Here is a 21,216-nt window from a genome sequence, read left to right as displayed (position 1 = left end):
TGCCGCTTTGGTTTTGTGGCCATCAGTAGTCACGCACAAGTCTTCGGCGTCAGGTGTTGCCAGCATGTCGTCCTTTCTGTCATTCACAATGTTCAATGGACCCTTCTTCGAGAGCTTTTAGGCTTGCCCCTCTATCCTGTCTACAGCTTCGGTTACAGGGTCTGTCTCGGTTTCTCCATCTTTCGTCCCTTTCCTTTCCTCTGTCAGTCCTCGCAAACAATTCCTGAGCATTTCGTCACTGGTACTTCCTCTCCGTTTTACAAGCCGAGCACGCAGGAACAAACGGCCAGGCCGACGGCCACCTGGCCGCTGGATTCGCGAATGACGAATGCTTGCACGCTCAGGCTCGTGTGCCAAAAGGTACGGCGTTACAAATCGACTGACGGCCGGTGGAGCAGTCGAAGAGAAAAAGGCACCAAGCTCTTTGGCAAAGTCGGGCAGAAAAGTAAAGATTTCTAACCAGTCACGTCGCACGCATGCCCTTCGGCAGTGGATAAAATAGAAAGAGACTTCTTTGGTGGTCTAATAAACCCAACCTGGCTTTGACGCAGGTCGGGCGGCTTCCCGCTGCAAGCGCGCCTTCTCCCGCCTTTCTGCCCTTGTCGTCTGCTTGTCTGTCATACCCACCCAGCTCTCAAGTGTTCGTCCTTGCAGATACAGCGGCTCTAGCTGCATTGTACTTCAACGTCATCTGTAGAATGGGCCAGAGGGACTTTCGTTTACTTTTTCCCTCCTGTTTCACCATTTTCAGCGGTCTTGTTTCCTTGAGGTCGGTCTTTGTTCTTTGAGAGCAGCGGACATGGTCGCGTGGGCTTTTGCCTCGGTGGAGCGGTCTATTCTGCGGCGCTCCACAAGAACCAGAGGACTTGGTGCATCTGTACCGATCAGGTACGGGAAGCGAGGAACTTTCACGACAAAGACCCAGCAACCTGGGAGGAGATGCCCAACACCGCCCAGCAGACCAGTTTTGATGAAACACTGATGAACGCAGTCAACTGCTGACGACGCATGCAGAGTACTGTATCGACCCATGTAGACATGTAAATAGAGCAAAGCCTGAAACCATCACCCAGCAGACCTCTCAACGTGACGAACGAGTCTTTTGCTATTCTTCGTTGTTCCTTCCTCTTCCGAGTCATGGAAGATGTGTAAAAGCCACCAGCGGAAGGTGAACAAGCCGCAGGTCCGCAGCCGAACCGCCATTTCTGACAGCCAGCGACATGGTTGTCATCTGGCGCTAACAATGCACGCTCAAGGACCGACATGCTGCTAAAAGGCCGCCGTCACGGGGATTTTCCGCACCGGCAGAAGGACAAGGAAGCGGAAAGGTGAAAAGCACCACGGCCGGTTCCACGCGAACCAACGTCGGTTCTTCGCCGGCGTGAACCATCATCAACGATCCGTTGAGGGCTAAACTCTCCAACAACGTGCGGGTCTCGAGAGAGCAGCTTAAACCGATCGTATGGATTTGTGCGCGATTCATCGACTGTACATCAGGTACCACATCGAAAAGCATATGCATAGTGACAGAATCGACAACTCAAATCGAACATCTGCTTGCGTGCATCGGAAAGTGACAAGCAAACCGTACAAACCGTGTGCTTGCAAACTGCAGAGCAAAGAAGAAATCGGCAACACAAAGGGAGCACACAGCCGAAGAAGAGGAAGCCACAAGAAAGGACGCAATTCGTGCGAGTTACGTCCAAGAGACTTCGTCGTATGCAGTGGGGGGGTTCGTTGTTCGGAAGTGGTCAACTCTCGCGGTGCGTGTTGACCCTCGGTCTTTCACTGCGGTGCTGCTTTTTCTGCTGCGCTTTTGACCACTTGCTCGGCCCTCGTGAATTTTTTCGACCACTGCTAGTCTGTGGCTTTCTAGGGCCATTTGCAATCGCTCCTTCGGCCTTCCAATAGATCAATCGTTCGGCATTTCTTTCGAAAGAAGAAGGTGCCTAGTAAGCAAGTGCAAAGTGCCCAGAGGATTCCGCCATATCGACGGACAAACTCCTCATCCTCAACATGGTTGAACGAACAACTCGAGCTAAGCGAAGCAACCAGGGCGCAGCAAGCTGAGGCGGACTTTTCTTTTCGTCTCTTCCCGTCCGACACGGAGAATGATGGAAGGGCCAAAAGTCTTGTCCAGGGCTTGCTCGTGATGATAGTATTGGATAACTAGTCCAGCGGGATAAAAAGGATGGATAAACTCATGGCCATGTCTGCCGTCCACCTTCGCTTCATTCAAAACTGCAAGGGGCAACCCTGTCCACAGAGCCCTTGCCGAGGTGCTTCTTCTCCCGCAAAACATGAACCAATGCAGGTCGCTGAGGGTTGAGAAGCCCTCAGCTTGTTCTTCCTTCCTTTAACGGCCGAAAGCAAGGGAGTTGTATCGTTGTACACGGACAGAGTTTTGAATCTTGCATTGGATGAGAAGGGTAGACGATAGCAAAAGATCTAATCAACCCTCGGTTCCGAGCTATTGGGAGATAGAGGCTCTGGAGGAAGCACTTCCGTGAGCCGCTCCTGCTCATCAATGATCAGCTTCAGTGAACTTCGTAAGCCGCATCCCAACAGCCAGATATCTGCCTTGCCCTTGTTCTATTCTCTTCCTACTATTGCTGTAGCTTGCAAATCCATTACTCGTCTAGGGTCTATCTCATGCCGTGCCATTCGTGGGGAAAACTTTGTTGCATCATTGCCGAATAACGCCATGTCGGTCTTTCCGACCGTTCAAAGATAGAGTTGGCTGCCTGAGGTGCCTCCCTCTTGCACCATCGAACGAGGCCTGTAAAAAGCACACAGGCACTGGGGTAGACCTTGCGAATGATAAGAGGCGAGCAATGCACAGCGTACGTCGAGAGGAGACGTGGTATCTCCAAGCGACCATTTGACGGACCTTCCTTTCTAGACTCTGCCACTTTCTGGGTGACCATCGATGTCGCCCAGACTTGCTCCAACGATGCGTCGACGCGTCGTGTTCGTCGTTCGAGCGGGATGTTCTAGCCACGGGTTGCGAAAGACTGGATGCTTTCTCCACAAAGTCTCAAACCCAGAATTTCGACCATGCGGTCTTCTGCTCCTCGGTACCAGAAAACTGTTCGGTAGAGTCAGCAATTGACATTCGTTGTCGTTCTGCCTCTCTTGAAAGAGATCTACAAACGAACCTCAAATTCGACCTTCGTGATATCGACGAAGCCCTCGTCCAGGGTTGGTGGAACATATCTACCTGCAAAACCAGTGAAAGCTTGTCTCGGCAGCATAATTCTCGATTCTGGGTTCATCTGATCGTCCCCGGAGTGTCAGTAAGCGCTGCATAGTCTTCGGCATCTTGCAGTTTGTAAGGCTTGGGCGTTTGCATACCCCGTGTAGTAGTCCTCCAATAGCGCGGTACGCATCGTTGTGTTCACAGAGCTTGGCTGGGGCTGTGAAGTGCACGCATCGAATAGGGATCTCGAGCGACTTGGCCAAAGAGGTCCAATACTCCCGGGCCTTGAGGTCGGCGTTGGTGTTGTCTATATTGAGCATTGGTGTGAGCGGGGAGCTTTTGGTAAGGGTCAGTACATGGCGACTTACCAACTGCTACCGACTTCCCATCCTCCAAAAACTCTCGGGCTACCTTGAGGCATCTGTCTCTCTGTAGTACTTGTCAGCACACATATTCAATGACGATAGTCGAGAGCTGCATACCGATTTGAGTAAGTCCTGGTTGACTCGCTCATAGCCTAAGGGCTTAAGGTGTTGCTGGAACCAGGTTGATTTTCCAGCTCCAGGACTTCCGCAGAAAATAACAAGCTCCAGATCATTTTTTCTGGTGAAAGCAATAGGACCTGCCAGAATTCAGTGTTTGTTTACATTGAGCTTGCTTTGTTCTGAGAACTTACTTGCGTCTGTCTTGCTCGTCAGTACTGGTGATACGTGTTTAGACGGGTCGAACGCGCGAGCGAAGGGTCGAGGCTCATCGTCCAGGAAGAATTCTTCCGGAGTCATGAAGTTGATGCCAATGTTGCTGGCAAGGTCTCTGCGGTCCAATCAGCACAGGTTCCTACTGTGGACACAAAAAAGAGCCGAACCTGTCTGAGCAAGAGAAGTCTGCCTTGAAGCCTCCAGTACTAGCTGTTCGACCTCCTGCATCACCCACAAAGTAGCAGGCCTGAAGGTCAACGTCGCCTTCTTGAGTCAAGCCTTGTGCTTCTAGCAGCTTGTCCCACATTCCTGAGCGGGGTTTGCGGAACTTGTCTTTGTCGGTGGCCGCATAGAGGACAATGGGCAAGTCGAGTTGTGTGAGGACGCCTTTAACCCTCTGCTTGAAGTCGACCAGTCTCTTCTTGTCTGACTTGACCGTCTTGGAGTCGCTCTTCATGCTGATACCAGCTTGGTTGCTGAGGATCGCTAGCAAGTATCTGGAGCCGTGTTAGATGTGAGATTTCTATATTTTGTGGTGGTATGCTTACCCATCTTCAGCTAATTGCTTCAACTTTGATGGAACCTGTCTGTGCCACCATTTCCAATCATCGCCATCACGGGCAAATCTGTTTCCTGATTTGGCGTCCACCAAAGTTGAATCCTGAGACGCGAGTTAAGACATATTCAACAAAGACTGTGAGAATTGACATACAAAGTCAAAGGCTGCAATCTTGCGTGGCCTGACCGCAGCAGAGCCATCGACCTTGTCGTATTTGCAGTAGAGCAATGTGTTGTCAATGACTTTCCATGTCAGCTTCTCGGGCTCCTTTTGCGAAGCTGGCTTGAAGAAGTTGGCGACAGCTGAATCTAATGATCTAATCAGTATGTGAAGGGAAATGATTGGAGGTTTTTGAAAATACTCGTAGTTGTGCTAGCTGCAGGTGCTGTGCGCTTTAGTGGTGGAGGCGAGACGCTTCCATCCTCCGTAGCCAGACGCTTGAGACCAGGCGGCATTTTTGGATATGGTGAGACGGATTTGCTGGGCAATAGTTGAGGTCTGCACGCTTGTACTCGTGCGAACAGCATTACACTGTTGAAATGTGAAATTATCCAATCGCAAGGCATCAGGAGGACGTGTTTGGTGTCGCGTCGCACGTGATCCAATCTGGGACGTTTTGGGAATTCGTCGAGACAATTTCCCTTTGGGGGACATACGCGAAATTTACAATCTTCACATGCGATTCACATGTCAATGGGTAACTGGAGGCTCATGGATCATATGACGGATGCTAATTTGATTTCGTTCGGGCGAGGCCGATATAGTAGCCAAAGCAGCTTGCAAGGCAGCCTATCTACATAGCTGAAAGATCAAGGACTCGACGTCTCTTGGTCATGTTCAGGACTTCTCGTGGCGCTGTTCTTCTACAGCAAAACGCCAGCAAGCAATCGGCGCGGGTATTCCCAGCACGCCGTGGCGTGTCTGCTCGCGTACATTGTCGAGCTCTTTGGATATCTGGCCGAAATCGTGTCGCATCCGTGAAAATCAATCGTCGTAGAGGTATGTAAATCCGGTTGGCAGGGGAAGATCCAGCGCTTGCCTGCAGACGCTCGCTTTTTCCCATTTGCACATCGCTAAAAAGACTTTTTGTTCATCATCAAGAGGAGAGGCGTGTTCGTTTATGCGAACATGCTGGCACCACCGGACTCGATGGCCTCGATCTCAGCTGCGCTCCAGGAGGTTCTTGCGAAACGGGCGGGCAGGTCGCTGCGGTCGAAGAACTCGCCGGCTGCGGGCTCGACGGGACCAAGAGACTTTCCAGCCTTGGGGCCAACGAAGCCACCGTATTGGCTGGCCGGGGAACGGCGGGACAGAGGACCGTGTTGCTGTGCCTTCTGTCTGTAGGAAGCGAAGGAGTCGGGGAGCTCAGAAGTGGGTGCGGCGGGGTGGGCGTGAGGAGTGTGGTCAATCTCTGCTTGCTTGTTAGGAACATGCTCGAAGCTTCATGGCGGGGCTACATACTGGTAGGAATTGATCTCTTGCCGAGGAAGCGGATCATGGGCTGACGGCCGAAGAGGATGCGTGTGGCTTGCATTTTGGAGTATGTGTGAAGGTTGTGATTGTGCGAGGTTGCGCGTGTGGAGTGTTGCGAAGCAAGAAGTGAAGTGGTCGAGAGAAGCCGGAAGTGGGAAGCTGGTGGAGCTGGGCGTGCCGAGACTGACGAGTCGGGCTTTGGTGGTGATGGACGTTTAGAAGTTGGAAAGTTGAAAGGTTGAGGGAGGGTGACGGGGAAAGACGAGGGCAGCCAGGTGTTTACTAGGGAGAGAAGAAAATTATAGCGGGTGCGGGGCGCTTGAATTGATGATGTCTCCGGCTACTGTACTTGGTGGTGTGAGATGGCCTCGCTATCACGCCGCACAAGCAGTAGCACGAGGACGACATCGGCCGACGTGAATACCCGACTCCGCCGGCCGCGCTTTCGTCCACTCGTTGCCCACACATGGCCCAAGGTGCCGCGCTTTTCTGCCTGAAAGTCCAGCCTCTGACAAGCGCCTTTGACAAAGCCTCTTTTTTCCTGCCTTATCTTGACTATCTCCGACCTTTCGGTCGCCCTTCCCCACCTTCGCTCAACTGATTTTCTCCTCGGTCTTCGTTTCGGGCGACTTCCGCTCACTCCTCTCCATCTGCTCCGTTGATTCCTCCACGGGGTACGCCGAGCATTCATCACTTCATCCGCCGCGATTGATCGGATCACTGTTTCCGCTCGCTGCAGACTGCCTCACACTGACGTGACTGCCTAAAGTCCGGCTTGCTACACTACCTGCTCACCACTACTCGCAGACACGAGTCGACAGACAGTGTTGTAGCCTAGATCTGCTGAACCAGGTAAAGACAGCCTATCGCTCTCTTCCAGTGTGAGATTCTAGCTCGCTTAGCGATCCGCGTTATCGCTTCATCTCACGTGCGATGCATGAGCTCTTACTCTACGGCCAGGTGCCTGTCGAGCGCCATGAGCAAGTCCTCAAGATCCTTGCTGGTATTGCAGCAATGCAGCCGCGTACTCTCTTCGAGAGACATCTGGTCTACAGACCTTTGCGCTCCATGCAAGACAACAAGCCCAACAAAAAGTTTCCTAACAAGCCTGTCAAACCTCAAACCCTCACGTTCCAGCATCTTGTGCGCCAGCTCGAGCAATCCGAGTTCGGCAAAGATTCTCCAATTCTGCTCGGACCCGAGAACAACGAGAATGCCAGTCAGCCCACATATGCATGGAGGATCAAGACGCAGGAGACTCCGGAGCCCGAAACCAAAACTTTGGTTCTACGACAGGCAACAGAAGCTGTGTTTGACGATGAGCAGTTGCGCACGTTCCTCGATCCTGCCAACAACGGGTAACTAGTCCTCATCTCGACCGAAATTTATGTTTCTGATCTCTGACTCCTCTGCAGGTTCGTGAGTGAATTCCTAGTCGAAGGTCACAGGTTCGTACACAAGAACACTGTGCTGACTCTGTTCCGTATCTTGCGAGCAAGCGATATGCCTCAGCAGACACCTCTGACGAGTCTGCCAGCCTTGGAATCTCTCAAACCTCTGGACACCAGTGGTGCATTTGTACTTGAGGCATGCGTCCGTATCGACGATCGTACAAAGCCTAACCTGGTTTCTACTGCTTCTGATGAGTTGAATGCGTTCAAAGATATGATGAAGGGCTCTGTCGAGATGAAGGTCCCCGAGAGATTGTCTCTCGACACTCGTGTGAGATGAGCCTCACTGAAGTACGCAAACAACAAAGAAACGCAGACTCTCTAGAGCCACCTTCCGCTCACTTGAGTCGATCGGCCAGCTCAATCTTCGTGTCAGATGTTCTTCTGTCTTTCGACACCCTCCAACCGCCACGATAAGACACGGCTCAAGATCCTCATCGCAGAGAATTAGCAACCAGTGTTGACACATTGATACATGAGCCCGGTCGCTCTTGAGAGTAGAAGGAATGCTTCCTCGCCTGCTAGATCTGGTCGCCTGGAGCTACACAGCCTTCTCCGATCGAGAATAACGGTGCGTGAGTGTGCGTAAATTTACTGCACATCATGGAACAATTTTACGGTTCTGCACTATGCGTTGAGACCATACAAGAATGAACAGACCTGAAGGAAAAAGAGACTTAAAGAACCCTTTAGCAGCTTTGGTCCTGCGTAGGTTATCATACACCAACTCATCTGCTCAACAATCGGTACTATAAATATCATTGTACTGCTTCAGCGCAGTGACTTCCAGTTCCTCCTCACTCCTTCCCTCAAATCTCCCAGGATGTAAATCTCTAGCGATGGCCTCATCATAGGCCTCTCCTAAAATCATCTTCTCGAGCAATCTCGCGCATCCGGCAGCATGCGTGACCCAAATCGCCACAGCTATCCACAACCCTTCAACACCAGCCACAGGACCAAGCAAAGGCATGTTGTCAGGTGTCACCGAGAACACACCTCCAATCTTCTCAGCTCCAAAAGGTGGATGTTTGGTAAATTCTGCGTCGGCGCTGAATCTATCTGCAATCGCTCGCGTCACGGCTGGATTGAAAAGCTCATCTTGCCAAGGCACTGTTGCGGTATGGCCAGGAGAAGACACATGTTGCGGCGTGTGGTCGTAGGTTCCTACGCCATATCTAGCTCCGTGATCGCGAGCGTAGACGTGAGATTCGGGCCATCTCATGAATGGTGTGGGAGAAACTTCGTGATCTCTGTCTTTTGAGTAGATGTAAGGGTGACTGACTGGCACCACGGGTACAGAAGGTATATCGGATGACTTTTGGAGAAGTGAGGCTGTCCAGATACCAGTCGCGAGTACGAGTTTTGAACATGAGATGGTCTCTCCACTGTCCAAAAGAACTCCTGTAACAGCATCACCTGCCATCACGATCTCCGAAACAGAAGCTTCTTGAAACCGAACACGGTTCTCAGAAGCCATGCTCCGGTAGGCAGAACACAACACCTTAGGTTCCGCAACACCATCATCGGGAAAGAACAACGCTTTTGTGCCAGCATTTGAGCCAGCGATCGGAAGTTCCAACTTCACAATTTCAGTCTCGTCGAGCAAACGAGCTGGAAGTCCGACCTTTTCGCTAGCATCAAGTCTAGATTGCAAAGTCTTTATGCCTGCATCTGTAGACGCCAATTCAAGCCCTCCGACGCGGGAGAATCCAGTGTTCAATTTAGTGTACTCTTTGACCGAGTCGATAGCGAGTTTTGTCAAAGAGGGCTTTTCGTTGTATTGACCTATGAAGCCTGGCGCATAGCCGGTGGAGCCCACGATATCGCTGATAGAGCGGTCAAGGACGAGGATATTGGTTTCCGGCGAGGCTTTGGAGAGGAAGTAGGCTAGTGATGAGCCTACTATACCTGCGCCGATGATGATTGTTTGGGTTTGGTGATCTTGGTCGGCCATGATTGTTAAGAAGGAGAATGATTAGAGAGATCAGAGAGATGAGGGTTACAGTGTAATTCTGAGTATGATGATTTCCGTGTCCGGAAGACCTAAAGCTTATTATGAGTGCTTAGGATATGGTTGTCATGCGCAGGGCGTGGCTTAACATTGGGGTCGCTCGCGCCCTGTACGTGACAAGCAAAGACAACATCGCAAAGGTTGATAGAAGATGGCGAGATTAGGTGGAGGACGATGTGAGATGCGCGTTCCTACGGTGGAGTTAAACATAAACAGCTATCGTTCCCAGCTTGATTACTTGTCCAATGGCAGTCAACCATCAGCACCAGTAGATTGTCGTGGATACGTTAAGCTGTCAACAAAGTTTGAAAAGTGCAAAGACATCTCCAAGCATTGCGTTTGGACCTTTTTTCTTGGGAATAATGTGCTTTGGTACGTAGCTAGGGCCTGATGTCGATAGGAGCTGTAGATCGAAGTAGTTCGCTCGGATCATGGTCGCTGTCGATGTGGTCAGGGTTGCATACTCAACAACCAAACACATCGAGTCTTGACCGACGTCCCTTTCCATTTTTTCGAAACGCACGTCTGGCCGAGTCCAATCAACATTCAAACGCATTCATCTGAGCCTCATAGATTTGGCAGGAACGCCTGAAACAAGATCAACACAACAAGCATCCCATGACATGTGACGAAAGAAGGATCCTCCAACTACGGCCGAAGGATCCCGACCATCCGAATCTATGGAAGAAGATCAACAACAACCAAGCACTCAAACCAAGCATGCTTGCATCCTTTCTATTCCATAGCCTCCCAAGCGTCATAGCCCAACGACGATCAACAGAGTCTTGTATGTTTCCTTATATAGCATAGCCACTCCTTCCCCCCCATCTACCCAGCACTTTAACATATATACCACTATCTTGACCAGACATTCATCTCTTCAACGCACCTCTGCAATTTGGTAAAAACCACAATCCAAGATCAGTTTCCCAAACATCAACGAACATCATCAAATCATCATGTCCGGTTTCGCGGTCAATGGCGTCTATCCAGAATTCAAAGGCGAAACTCCATACGCACCGGAAGATTTCGCAGACCAATACCCCAATGATCCGGAAAGACAACGACAAGCAGCCGATCGCAAGAATCTCGCCATGGCAGAGGCGAAGGAGAAGAAGTCGAATTCCGGGTTGAAAGGGTTGTTCAAGAGGAAAAGTCATGGTGGGGAGGATGGCCGGGTTGAGGAGGTTGTGGAGCAGACGAAGTAGAGATGTGAGTGGGAGCACTACTTGATCAATGGTGTGTGCTAATGTTTGACAAGTATCAGGTTGAAGATGTGTAGGGATTTTTTTATGATCAATGTATTTGTACAAGGTTTGAATATTATAAGTAATAGATACAGACGTCAAAGAAAGGGATGGAAACTCCAGGCTTCCTCCCTTTTTCCCCAAATCAAACGCAGAACAAGAAAACATCTATTGTCCGACATTTGGCGGACGGCCATCAGCTGCCCTCGTGCTCTCGGGCACGAAATCGGTGCCAGAAACATCGTGGATACCATGAGTCTCGGTGGCCGCAGGGACCTGCATGTTCTCAACTCTGCGTTCACTCTCCATACCAGCAGCGTCAGCCTTCTTGATACCGCGAGCGCCAGAAGTCAAGGCGAGAGCATCTGCAGTAACCAACTCCTCATTCTCGGGAGCTGTCCAGCCTGAACTCTTGCAAGGCTTGACGTGAAGAATGTACATAGTGTCAATCTCCTCGAGCGTACGACCTTGGTGTTCACAGAGGAAGAAGTAAGCGACAAAAGCACCGGCAAAGTTGCAGGCGGCGAAGATGTAACCGTAGCGGTAATCGATGTCGTTGGTGATGAAGCGGGTGAAGAAGGCGATCAAGAAGTTCCAAGTCCAGTTACTGGCGGTAGCGATACCCATGGCCTTTGCTCTGTAGCGAGTAGGGTAGAGTTCACCGACAACACACCAAACGATGGGTGCCCAAGTTGTGGCGTATCCGGCGATGAAAAGACATGCGAAGATGATCATGACGGTACCTGCAGTTCCTGTGTTGACGCCTTGCTGGAGCTGGAAGTGACCGACAGAGGCAAACACCATGAACATGGCGAACATCCAGAAGCCACCGAAAATGAGGGCCTTGCGACGACCAACATTCTCAACGACCCAAAGACCACCAAAGGTGCAGACGAAGTTGACAGCACCGAGGATAGTAGCAGTGACGAAACTGTCGCTGATACCAACAGAGTCGAAGATGGTCGTACCGTAGTAGAAGAAGAAGTTGGCACCCGTCAGCTGCTGGAGCATCTGGAGACCAGCTCCTAGGGTAACACGGTAGGCCATACGAGGACCAGTAAAGACCTCCCAGAAGGGGTGGTTTCCTCCAGCCTGCTCCACGTCGAACTTGGCCTTGATCTCGCGGATCTCGCGGTTGACAGAAGAGTGGTTTTGAGATACACCGTAGACGTTGGCGATAGTGTGTCTAGCCTCGTCGACCTTTCCTCTGCGGTAGTTCCAGCGAGGACTTTCTGGAAGAAGCCAGATACCACCAGCCATGATTCCGGACCAAACGAAACCGATACCCATGGTGATACGCCATGAGGCAGGTCCGTCAATGTTCTTGGTACCGAGGTTGATTACGTCTGCAAGTAAGATACCGAGGGTGATGAAGAGTTGGTAACATGAAACCATGGAGCCACGAATTTGCTTGGGTGCGGTTTCCTTTGAAACACCATTAGTACATCGTCAATGCCTAGAGAAGTCTTAAAACTTACACTCATGTACATGGGCGTGAGGACTGAGAGCTTGCCGACACCGAAGCCTGCAATCAAACGGCCAATAGCGACCTGGTACCAGGCAGTTGTGGATGTCATTTGTACGATCATGCCGATCCAGAACAGGATGTTTCCGACGAGAATACACATTCGGCGTCCGAACTTGTCGGCGATGGGTGCAGCGATAATAGCTCCGAGTAGTGTTCCGATGGACAACAGACCAGTGATGGTACCTTCTCTTACAGCGGTGAATTCAGTTCCGTTCTCACTGAAGCGTCCCAGGAAATCTTCCATGGCTAGGAAACCGGAGATCTGGATTACATCTAAATCAGCGGTGAACTGTATGAAATCGTTTGTCGAGTTCTTACCTGGCCGGTGTCGAAACCGAAGATAAGACCTCCGAGCGACACAATCAAGACCATCGCAATGACTCTGAAGTTGTAAATGTGTGTAGGTCCGTCATCTTCCATTCCCTTCTCTGTCGTGTCGAACGTTCGTTGGTTATTTGACGGCGGTGTCGTCGTACCACTGTGGAAAGAGGCATCGTCTTCCTTGTCCTTCTTGCTGAACATGCCCATGTTGGCTACTGCAGGGCTATGGCCAACGCGGAGAAGTTTGGGGTTTGGATTGTGGGATAGCAGAGAAACGTGGGAGAAGGACCGAAAAGTTGTGCGGAGGGGTATGGAGGTGCTCCACTGGGGATTATATAAACTGTTGAAGAGGATCTACTATTCTTCGTGGCTCATCTCATCATCTCGCAGAAGGCCCGCGACTGAGGTCATATCGTCTCAGGGACAACGACACGACCCTCCGGAATGTAACCAAACCGAGAATCCTTCTACGCGACCCATGATCGATCTTTTCATCGGCCGAGCACACTTTCGGTGAAGGACACAGGGCTACTCGCTTTCTGCCGCGGGCGTGTAGCTGGAAATCAGTAGAAACGATGTCATTTCCATAGAGGTCAACGTCATGGCTGGAAAGTTTTGGAGAGACCTCGTGGACGGCACGAGAGACCGGACCAATCCCATTGGTCAAAAAGTATGAAACGATCGGATCCACGGCGGTGGCTTGACAGGGCTGCAGAATCGAATACTCTCAATCAACGACCATCCTGCGTCATCAACAATTTCTACGTTTGCCAACAAAGATCGTATAACAGCAAGCCACGCGATTATCCGTATTCGAGCATGTCGTGATGGTAGAGTGAATTCCTAGCAAGAAGATGGAGGGCAAACACCAAAACCAGCCCCACGCGCCCCCATCTCAGAAACCATGGAAAGCGTTGTGGAGAAGATATCAGCACTTTTTCAGTGGAGACTCTCCAGTTCTGCAGGAATGAAAATCAACTTTCAAGCTTCCACTTTGCAAAAGTGATCGACTGTTTGCTCGTGTAAGAAAACGCTTATATTAGCCGAGCATCGTGCGTTGCAGCCCCGGTGGACTTGCACTTGGTCTTCTGATAGTGATGGGAGAACCGGTGGCATCCGAAAAAAATGCTTTCGTTGAATGTGAACGCGAACGCCGATGATCAATCCCGACCGAAAGAAAACACTGCCTCCTTTGACCTTGGTTTTACGATGGGTCTGTTCGGCATCGGGCTCCGGTTTCTAAATTGCGGCAGTTGCAACACCTCGCGGCCCGGACGGTGCTGATTAATCTTAAGACCGGTGGCATCGCTGATAGAGAAACCAGGATGGGTGGTGCTCCCCGAACCGATCAAGGGGAGTTGGTCGAGCGTGTGATTTGCAACGGTAAATTGGTATGGGTTCATAGGATGAACTGAGGTAACCAAGTTATACACAGCTTTTTTGATCATTCAATCATGGTTCAGCCAACGTGGGTAACATCTAAGGGCTATCTATATTACATTACTCGTCATCGACTGCAAGGGCGGCCTCTGCTCCTGCCTCAGGCTCACCAACAGAGATAAGCCTCTGCTGCAAGTCCATTAGGCGCTGCGTACGCTGCACAATGACTTCTTCCGATACACCGCTTTCAGCGATACGGCGTTCAATCTCCTCCTCGCTTGGTTGAGGCCTTTCTTCGCCCTCACCCGTAGGATTGAACCATGGGAACAGTTCTGAGAAGAAGCGGTAGAGTCCTTGGAGCTCACGCAGGCTCTCAGCTGCGCCTCCCAAAGCACCTGATGGTGGCTGTACAACACGCTGAGTTGATGCAGGAGTGTATGTGGCCTGGTTGTCTTGTGGCGGGAGAGGGTCAGAGGCAGATGTGACCTTGGCTGTAATAGAGCGAGGCAGAAGCGCGATGAGAGTAGGCATGTCACTCATCAGGATGTGTCTACCCTCGTCAAGAGTGATGTCTCTATCTACCACTGGTGGCTCGGGGACTTCGCTGCTAACGGCCGAGCTGACTTCGACGAGCAGCTCACTAGCCTCTGGAGTGTTCCAAAGATCCTTGGCACGGATGGCATATACTTCAGAATGTAGCTTCTCGCTGTCTGTGCGTGGTGACTTGCCCCAGACACTAGGTGGAGGGTCAAGATTAAGCTCCTGGAAGAGGCGTGCCACAACCCAAGGGAAGCGGCTGACGGCAGTGTAAAGAGACTGCTTGCCTTTAGCTGCGTTACCAACTCGGATGAAGGCAAGAGCGCGACTGAGCTGGACATTCGGCAAGTGCTTCCACTTGGTCGTGAAGATAGGGTTGTTGACAAGGTCCAAAAAGTTTTGAGGTTGGCGTCCACGGATAGCATACTGATCAATAACAAGACTGATGCAGTAAGGATCGTTTTCAGGATCGAGACTGAGCAACAACTTGGACCATTCATAGACGGTGCGCCAGGTGGATCGCATACCAAGGTTGGAAATGTAGCGGCATGCAGCGAGCCAGAATTCGCGGTTTTCAGGACGGCGGAAGTCAAGACGGGCTTTGCCTTGCTGGAGATTGGCTGAGAAGGTTGAGTGAACCGCACGACCAAAGGAGAAGAGAGCACGCTCCAACAGATCACCGGAAGTGGTGTGATCGCGCTCTTGCTTTGCGATTTCCGAAACTTGCAGCAGAGTGCTGATGTGGTATGGGTTGTGTTGCAACAAGAGTACCATACGCTGGGGGTCCATGGATGCCACGCATGTCTCAAACTGACCCTGAACATCCTGGTAGATGCGGCTGTGAACAAAGGCATATTCCACGGTGCCGTCTGATCGCTTCTCAATGACCTCCATACCGAGACCTCCGCTGGTTGCAACAGGCCACTCTTCCTTGCCCTGGATGAAGATGTTGCGACGGCGACTGAGCGCAGCCAAACCATCACTTCTTCCACCTTGGCCAGGCCGTCTACCCAAGGCAGCAGCTAGACCAGCCTGCTGAGCACCTCCACGGTTTCTCCTGCGACCACCGGCATTGTTATCATCGTCGTTGTCACCCTCCAGAGCAGCACGACCAAAGAGTCTGCGCATCTCATTGGCAGCATGGAGAGAAGCTGTGTCGATGGACAGCAGACGGCATACTTCGTTTGTGTTTGGGTCTGCAGTGTTCGTGGGTGTGGCAGTACCAGAAGCTTTGGTCGAGAGGGACTTGAGAGCAAGATCGATGTCGTCCAGCGAGGCGTCTGCTTTGGAAGAGGTTGCGGGTTGGGCGGCCTTCTTTGCCTTCTTCTTTTTCTTCTTGGACTTGGTGGAAGGCTTAGGTGTCGGCTGGGTAGGTGTGGGCTTTTCGGCCTCTTGTTCTGATTCGTCTTGGTGGACGTCTTCATCTTCATCTTCAGCATCGTCTTCGTCGTCGGCACCGTCCTCGTTTAGCATGGCAAAGAGACTCTGCTTGGGCGGAGCAGCAGCAGGAGCCTCTTCCTCTTCGGAACCCTCATCTTGCTCTTCGTGCTCTTCCTGGAGCTTCCGCAGTTGCTCCTGTTCTTCGCGCTCACGCTGGGCCTTTCTCAATGCTCTCGACGACATGGTTGATATGTTGGCGTCTTTCTTGCTCGACAATGACAAGGGACAAATTGTTCAGGACTGGTGACGTAGGTATTTGGGTATTTGGCAAACGGCAGCCGATTGGACGGCCGGCTTCACCCCCAGACTCCACATTTGGTTATCATCGACAGCATCGTGGTCCCTTGGAGAATCCGCGTCCATCTCGTTCAAATGCGTCGTGCTGTCGTCCAGAACCTGCGTGCCGTGCGCCGTCCGAACGTAGCAAGATCAAAGGCCGGCGGCAATGTCGTCTTCCACCGCTCGCTAGCCTCCCGCTCCCCGTCCAACCCCTCATCCATGCGCCTCCGCCGTGTTTCCCTGGCTGTCGGTGCCGTTGCTGCCGGAGGTGCTGCCATCTACCAGTACCGCCAGTCCTCGAACTCGTCCGCCTCGCCTGTTCCGTCTGCCTCGCCGACAAACTACCCTACTCCCGCCGCCCCTGTTACGACTGGTCCCGTGTCAGAAGAAGTCGCCGATGCTGTGCGCCGCGCCCTCATAGTCGAGCAAGGTGCTCTCTATACCAGTGTCATTCCCGACAACCAGCCTTTGCACAAGGAGACGGACGACTACGGCCGCAAGGTCCTCGAGATGTTGACAGCCGAGCAAGCCACCCAGAAGCTGAGGACCAACCAGGAGTCTTACCTGGTCGGCCGTGGCTCTGGCGTTGTTCGCTACGATGTTGTTCAGATTCCTAGCAACGACCCCATCGAGGACGACCACGCAGAGAAGATCATCCACGTACCCGAGTCCGTCTCTGGTCAGACTGAGGGCAGCGATTGGATGTTCTGGGGTGTCTTTGACGGTCATGCGTACATGCCACTCCCTCCCTGCCTAGTTGCCATCGGCTAACACTCGACTACAGCGGCTGGACCACATCTGCCAAACTCCGCCAGACTCTCATCTCCTTCGTTGCTCGCGAATTGAACACAACATACACAGCCGCCTCCGCAAACTCGTCCCTCAAGCCTCCCCCTGCAGATGCCGTCGACGCTGCCATCAAGAAGGGCTTTACCTTGCTCGACCATGAGATTACACACGAGAGTGTCAAGAAGGTTCAGAGTGCAAAGTCAAGGTCCTTGGCCGCAGAGCTCCTAGCTCCTGCCCTGTCTGGCTCATGCGCTCTGCTTTCATTCTACGACAGCCGTTCCAAGGAGCTCCGTGTTGCTTGTACCGGTGACTCGCGTGCTGTTCTGGGCCGTCGTGCCTCCAGCGGCAAATGGACTGCAACTGCCCTTTCTGTCGACCAAACTGGAGGAACAGAGTCTGAGAATGAACGTCTGCGCAAAGAACATCCCAATGAGCCCTATGTTACCCACAACGGCCGTATTCTCGGCGGTCTCGAACCTAGCCGTGCTTTTGGAGACGCCGTCTACAAGTGGTCCAAGGAGACTCAAGATCTCTTGAGAAAGAACTTCTTTACTCGCTCCTACTCAAAGTACCTGAAGACTCCTCCGTATGTCACTGCTGAGCCCGTCATTACCACCACAAAGGTTCAGCCTGAGAAAGGCGACTTTGTTGTCATGGCCACGGACGGCCTGTGGGAGATGCTCACAAACGAAGAGGTCGTCGGTCTTGTTGGCATGTGGCTTGATCAACAGGCTCACCTTACCCCTCAGCAGAACCAGTCCTGGTTGAGGTCATGGTTCGGCTCAAACAAGACATCTGCTCTAAACGTTGAAGGTGCCGCTCATGGAGAGGATGCCACTGGTCAACGTGCTCCCATTCGTCAGCAGCAGTGGGGTGTCAATGACCCTGAGTTCCAGCGCTTTGTTGTTGAGGACAAGAATGCTGCGACTCATCTTGCACGCAATGCTCTTGGCGGCAAAGACCAAGATACTTTATCCGCACTACTCACTCTCCCCAGCCCTTACTCGCGCAGATACCGCGATGATCTGACCATTGAAGTCATCTTCTTTGGTGAGGGTGGACCAGAACGCACAGGCAAGGTGGAGTTGAACAAGGAGGCTTCGGCACTGAGCTCCGAGGGCGTCAAGCCTAAGCTTTGAGTGCCGTATGAATGTCATTGATAGTTGCATTGCGGGAGTTCTAACATGGCGTCGGGGGCTTGGTATGAATCTGATCTGACTCGAAGGTGTCTTAAGTCCGTAAAAGGGGTTCATCGGAGGATTTTCATCCGATATGAGATGAAAGATTCAGTAGACTAGAGAGCTGGAATAGTCTCGAGCATGTATCGAGCAAGTTTTGACGATGGAACATCAGACGACAGATGTCGAATGTTCATCAGGCTGTCTCTTGAAACCTCCAAAGTTTCTCACCAAACACCCAAACTTTCCCACAGACCCTACCTGAAAATGTGTATCATCTGATGTTGTACTGCTGCATGAAGGCCTTCGAAATCTCAACCTTAACAACTTTTCCTAATCTCCACCACAAGGTTGAGATACGAGTACACGTGGTGACGAGCCTCAGTCAATCATCCCTTCTCTGTTGTTTCCATGCAAGGGCTACTCTCAACCCAACTCCCGGGACCGCACCAGCAGCATGATCGTCGCTCGTCTCCAGATCTTCTTTTCTTACGCACGAAGATCATCTCCCAAGAAGGTTCTTGCCCTGGTGATGATCACTCATCAAAATCGCGTGGCTTCGTTTGCCAGTGTCCGAGCAGCGGCAGAGCCATGACAAGCAAACAGAAGAAAGAATCCTTCAAGTCCATTGTGGAAGGGGTGCAATGTCTCGGTATTAGTTTGACCCGGGGCTAAGTACAAATTTCCATGCCGGATGGTGGACTGCAAGGAAATACCAAGATTGGATCGAGTGGAGAGTGCGCCCACATAGTAATATTGGCATCGGATCTATCATGACGGTCCGCAAATAAGTTGCTGCTTGACAAAGGGCGCACGGAGCCGAATCATGGCCGTCCTTTTCCTACAATGACCGTTCCATCAGGTCAATGCCGCCGACATGCTTGCGTGCTCATTCTTTGTCAAGAAAACCCTCTGCAGTATCGAACTTTCGCGGAGTGCTGCTCAACTGCGACATTGCTTGACTCGGACAAGATCATCTCAAGAGTCAGGCTCTTGGCTGTCAGAAAACCGTTGCACAACTGGAACGAAGCCTTTCTCGTGGACCCTTCAAGAAAGTTTTCACCAGACAGAGCCTCAAGGTTCGGTAGACATCTTGTATCTTTTCAGGATCGACTGATCACCAACAGGCTATCAAGGCTGGAACCAGAATGTATCAGATACATTGTATTAAGCGAATCCAACCATGGGGCCCCTCGAATGTTGTCGTGCTTGACTTGACCATACGAGGTTCGTCGCGCCGAAACTAGTACGAGTTTCATGATGGACAATGTTTAGAGTTAACCTCACTTCCGACCGAGTGGCGCCTGGTTCCACCAGTACCCGTGACTCGTGGCGCTGCGTCAAGGGCGTTGAGTTTGCAGCTACTCGAGGTGACTTGTCTCTATTCATGTGAATGTGGTGTCGATCAGTTGTAGCATCTGCTGAGAATGCCCTTGAAGGTTCGTACCCTGTGGACATGCTGCGCAAATGGCATGTTGCCGCATGTATTTGTAGAAAGGCAGGCACGTCCCAGCTTTCATCTACTTCTCTTTTCCTGATCCGTTCCTTCTTCACATAGCTACTTCCACATTACCTGGTGCGAATTATCTATTGCCTTTCGGTCTACAACAATCGGGCATGACAGAACCAAGAAACTAGACACAGCCTCTACTTACCAGGACTACTCGACCATACCACCTTCGTTTCTTGACAGGAGATCAACTTGGACAAGGAGCTGCTAGCTCTACACAACACCAATCATAATGGCGGCCAGCGAAATCCCTACATTGAGCCACTTGGGCTCCGTACCACAATCTCTGTTCAGTGGCACAGTAGCCATCTTGACCATTGCCTGGTTTTCAGTGGTACTACGTGTCTACGTCCGCAGCGTCATGATGAGGTCCTTCGGCTGGGACGACTGGACTATCATGCTTGCGATTGCCGCTTTCACAGTGCAATGTGCCTACATCATAAAAGCTGCTCAGATGGAGATGCAGCCGACGAAATACAACAATGTTGCTGGTCTATCTGAACTTGTAACAGTATGTGATCGGTTCATTCCCAATCGTTACAGATACTAACCTCATTCCTCCACAGGACATCATCGCCTTCAGCGGATCCTACGCCATCACCGGTGTCTTCTTGAAAATCTCGTTGGGTCTCTTTTTCCTACGCATCATTGTCGAACCGTGGCAACGTATGGTCATCTACATCTGCATGGCCATCAGCACCATCTACGGCTTCATCTACTTCGGCATCGTCACATTTGGCTGTGGAGACCCTCAGAAGTTCCTTCTACGGACGGTCGAGCAGAAGTGTCTATCGATCGAGAATGTCACCATTCCTGCCAGCTACGTACACACGGCACTCAACGCAGCCACTGACTGGATCATGGCTCTTTTGCCTATCGTAACCATTTGGAACCTCAACATGCCTCGTGTCACCAAGTTCTGGGCCTACCTCTTGCTTGCGCTGGGTGCAGCAGGAAGTATTGTCTCGCTTATTCGTTTCGGTTACGTCGACGGTCTTCGCCCTGGAAAACATTTCTTCAAGCAGTCGGCCAAATTCGCACTCTACAGCACTGTGGAACCTGGCCTTGGTATCGCAGCCGTCTCCTTCGCAACCTTGAGACCATTGTTCAAGAAATGTCTCGAAGGAGCAAGGTCGGTGTCTGCCTCTCAAAACAGTCGTGGAGGCAGAAAGACACCTTCCATCGTACCCGATATTCAACTCAAAGGACTCCCATTGTCCAGATCTCGCCCTCGTGACGGGTTTCAAGCATTTGGAGAGTCAGAGGATGAAGACTCACAAGGCTGGACTGAAGTCTCTGTTGTCTCGCAGGACCTGGAAAAAGGGTCGAATGGAAGATGGCCGCAAAGTCCTCGACCTATCTGAGTGAAATACTCCAACTCATACCAAGCTTACCGCTTCTCACCGATGGAAGACCAAACGTCGCCACGATCGAAGAGTCACGGACTCTGGAGAGCATACATGCATGCATGAACAAGGGTCCATGTCTCGCACTGGTATACATCACAGCCACTCCACCACATCCAGCACGCCGGATACTTCACCAGGAGAAGCCATCTTAGACGATGCTATATGCGTGAACAGTCATCACGCCTTCACCGTCATCCACAGTACCCA

General features: G+C 51.6%; 9 protein-coding genes across 9 annotated transcripts; 3 read left to right on the top strand and 6 right to left on the bottom strand.

The window, feature by feature from the left end:
- Nucleotides 1-3,037: 3,037 nt before the first annotated feature.
- Nucleotides 3,038-4,911, bottom strand: M438DRAFT_378339 (PNK3P-domain-containing protein; the record flags this gene model as incomplete). The annotated part of the gene is made up of 10 exons (XM_029908805.1): nucleotides 3,038-3,088; nucleotides 3,159-3,275; nucleotides 3,355-3,506; nucleotides 3,568-3,628; nucleotides 3,682-3,821; nucleotides 3,876-4,012; nucleotides 4,065-4,394; nucleotides 4,446-4,558; nucleotides 4,610-4,764; nucleotides 4,818-4,911. The coding sequence occupies 10 exons, from the start codon at nucleotides 4,909-4,911 to the stop codon at nucleotides 3,038-3,040; spliced, it is 1,350 nt and encodes a 449-aa protein (XP_029755524.1).
- Nucleotides 4,912-5,345: 434 nt separating this feature from the next.
- M438DRAFT_349843 (uncharacterized protein) lies at nucleotides 5,346-6,375 on the bottom strand. The gene is made up of 2 exons (XM_029906486.1): nucleotides 5,918-6,375; nucleotides 5,346-5,867 (listed from the first exon to the last, which is right to left on the bottom strand). Exons 1-2 carry the CDS (start codon nucleotides 5,988-5,990, stop codon nucleotides 5,575-5,577), a joined length of 366 nt encoding a protein of 121 aa, XP_029755523.1. The 5' UTR covers nucleotides 5,991-6,375; the 3' UTR covers nucleotides 5,346-5,574.
- Nucleotides 6,376-6,625: 250 nt separating this feature from the next.
- On the top strand, nucleotides 6,626-7,872 carry M438DRAFT_328497 (uncharacterized protein). Its single transcript, XM_029903209.1, has 2 exons — nucleotides 6,626-7,287; nucleotides 7,345-7,872. The coding sequence occupies exons 1-2, from the start codon at nucleotides 6,863-6,865 to the stop codon at nucleotides 7,658-7,660; spliced, it is 741 nt and encodes a 246-aa protein (XP_029755522.1). The 5' UTR covers nucleotides 6,626-6,862; the 3' UTR covers nucleotides 7,661-7,872.
- A 200-nt stretch (nucleotides 7,873-8,072) lies between these two features.
- On the bottom strand, nucleotides 8,073-9,830 carry M438DRAFT_349842 (FAD dependent oxidoreductase). The gene has a single exon (XM_029906485.1). It carries the CDS (start codon nucleotides 9,332-9,334, stop codon nucleotides 8,117-8,119), a length of 1,218 nt encoding a protein of 405 aa, XP_029755521.1. The 5' UTR covers nucleotides 9,335-9,830; the 3' UTR covers nucleotides 8,073-8,116.
- Nucleotides 9,831-9,957: 127 nt separating this feature from the next.
- Nucleotides 9,958-10,251, bottom strand: M438DRAFT_150900 (uncharacterized protein). Its single transcript, XM_029898969.1, has one exon. The coding sequence runs from the start codon at nucleotides 10,150-10,152 to the stop codon at nucleotides 9,991-9,993; it is 162 nt and encodes a 53-aa protein (XP_029755520.1). The 5' UTR covers nucleotides 10,153-10,251; the 3' UTR covers nucleotides 9,958-9,990.
- A 555-nt stretch (nucleotides 10,252-10,806) lies between these two features.
- On the bottom strand, nucleotides 10,807-12,586 carry M438DRAFT_283905 (general substrate transporter; the record flags this gene model as incomplete). Its single annotated transcript, XM_029901421.1, has 3 exons — nucleotides 10,807-12,063; nucleotides 12,117-12,428; nucleotides 12,485-12,586. The coding sequence occupies 3 exons, from the start codon at nucleotides 12,584-12,586 to the stop codon at nucleotides 10,807-10,809; spliced, it is 1,671 nt and encodes a 556-aa protein (XP_029755519.1).
- A 1,401-nt stretch (nucleotides 12,587-13,987) lies between these two features.
- Nucleotides 13,988-16,027, bottom strand: M438DRAFT_283999 (DUF654-domain-containing protein; the record flags this gene model as incomplete). Its single annotated transcript, XM_029901424.1, has 2 exons — nucleotides 13,988-15,396; nucleotides 15,514-16,027. The coding sequence occupies 2 exons, from the start codon at nucleotides 16,025-16,027 to the stop codon at nucleotides 13,988-13,990; spliced, it is 1,923 nt and encodes a 640-aa protein (XP_029755518.1).
- A 315-nt stretch (nucleotides 16,028-16,342) lies between these two features.
- M438DRAFT_359789 (MgPP2CL-3, protein phosphatase 2C-like protein 3) lies at nucleotides 16,343-18,051 on the top strand (the record flags this gene model as incomplete). The annotated part of the gene is made up of 2 exons (XM_029907370.1): nucleotides 16,343-16,854; nucleotides 16,908-18,051. 2 exons carry the CDS (start codon nucleotides 16,343-16,345, stop codon nucleotides 18,049-18,051), a joined length of 1,656 nt encoding a protein of 551 aa, XP_029755517.1.
- Nucleotides 18,052-19,832: 1,781 nt separating this feature from the next.
- Nucleotides 19,833-20,964, top strand: M438DRAFT_378332 (uncharacterized protein; the record flags this gene model as incomplete). Its single annotated transcript, XM_029908804.1, has 2 exons — nucleotides 19,833-20,111; nucleotides 20,167-20,964. 2 exons carry the CDS (start codon nucleotides 19,833-19,835, stop codon nucleotides 20,962-20,964), a joined length of 1,077 nt encoding a protein of 358 aa, XP_029755516.1.
- Between the last annotated feature and the right edge of the window lie 252 nt (nucleotides 20,965-21,216).

Source organism: Aureobasidium pullulans, assembly GCF_000721785.1.
Source record: "Aureobasidium pullulans EXF-150 unplaced genomic scaffold scaffold_34, whole genome shotgun sequence".
Classification (NCBI taxonomy): domain Eukaryota; kingdom Fungi; phylum Ascomycota; class Dothideomycetes; order Dothideales; family Saccotheciaceae; genus Aureobasidium; species Aureobasidium pullulans.
Note: the sequence above shows the minus strand (reverse complement) of the source record. Positions and strands in the feature narration are given on the sequence as shown.

Coding starts and splice junctions, on each gene's coding strand:
- M438DRAFT_328497 (XM_029903209.1), top strand. CDS start 6,863: ATGCATGAGCTCTTACTCTACGGCCAGGTGCCTGTCGAGCGCCATGAG. Junction 7,288..7,344: donor CTCGATCCTGCCAACAACGG/GTAACTAGTCCT, acceptor ACTCCTCTGCAG/GTTCGTGAGTGAATTCCTAG.
- M438DRAFT_349843 (XM_029906486.1), bottom strand. CDS start 5,990: ATGCAAGCCACACGCATCCTCTTCGGCCGTCAGCCCATGATCCGCTTC. Junction 5,868..5,917: donor CAAGAGATCAATTCCTACCA/GTATGTAGCCCC, acceptor ACAAGCAAGCAG/AGATTGACCACACTCCTCAC.
- M438DRAFT_349842 (XM_029906485.1), bottom strand. CDS start 9,334: ATGGCCGACCAAGATCACCAAACCCAAACAATCATCATCGGCGCAGGT.
- M438DRAFT_150900 (XM_029898969.1), bottom strand. CDS start 10,152: ATGACGCTTGGGAGGCTATGGAATAGAAAGGATGCAAGCATGCTTGGT.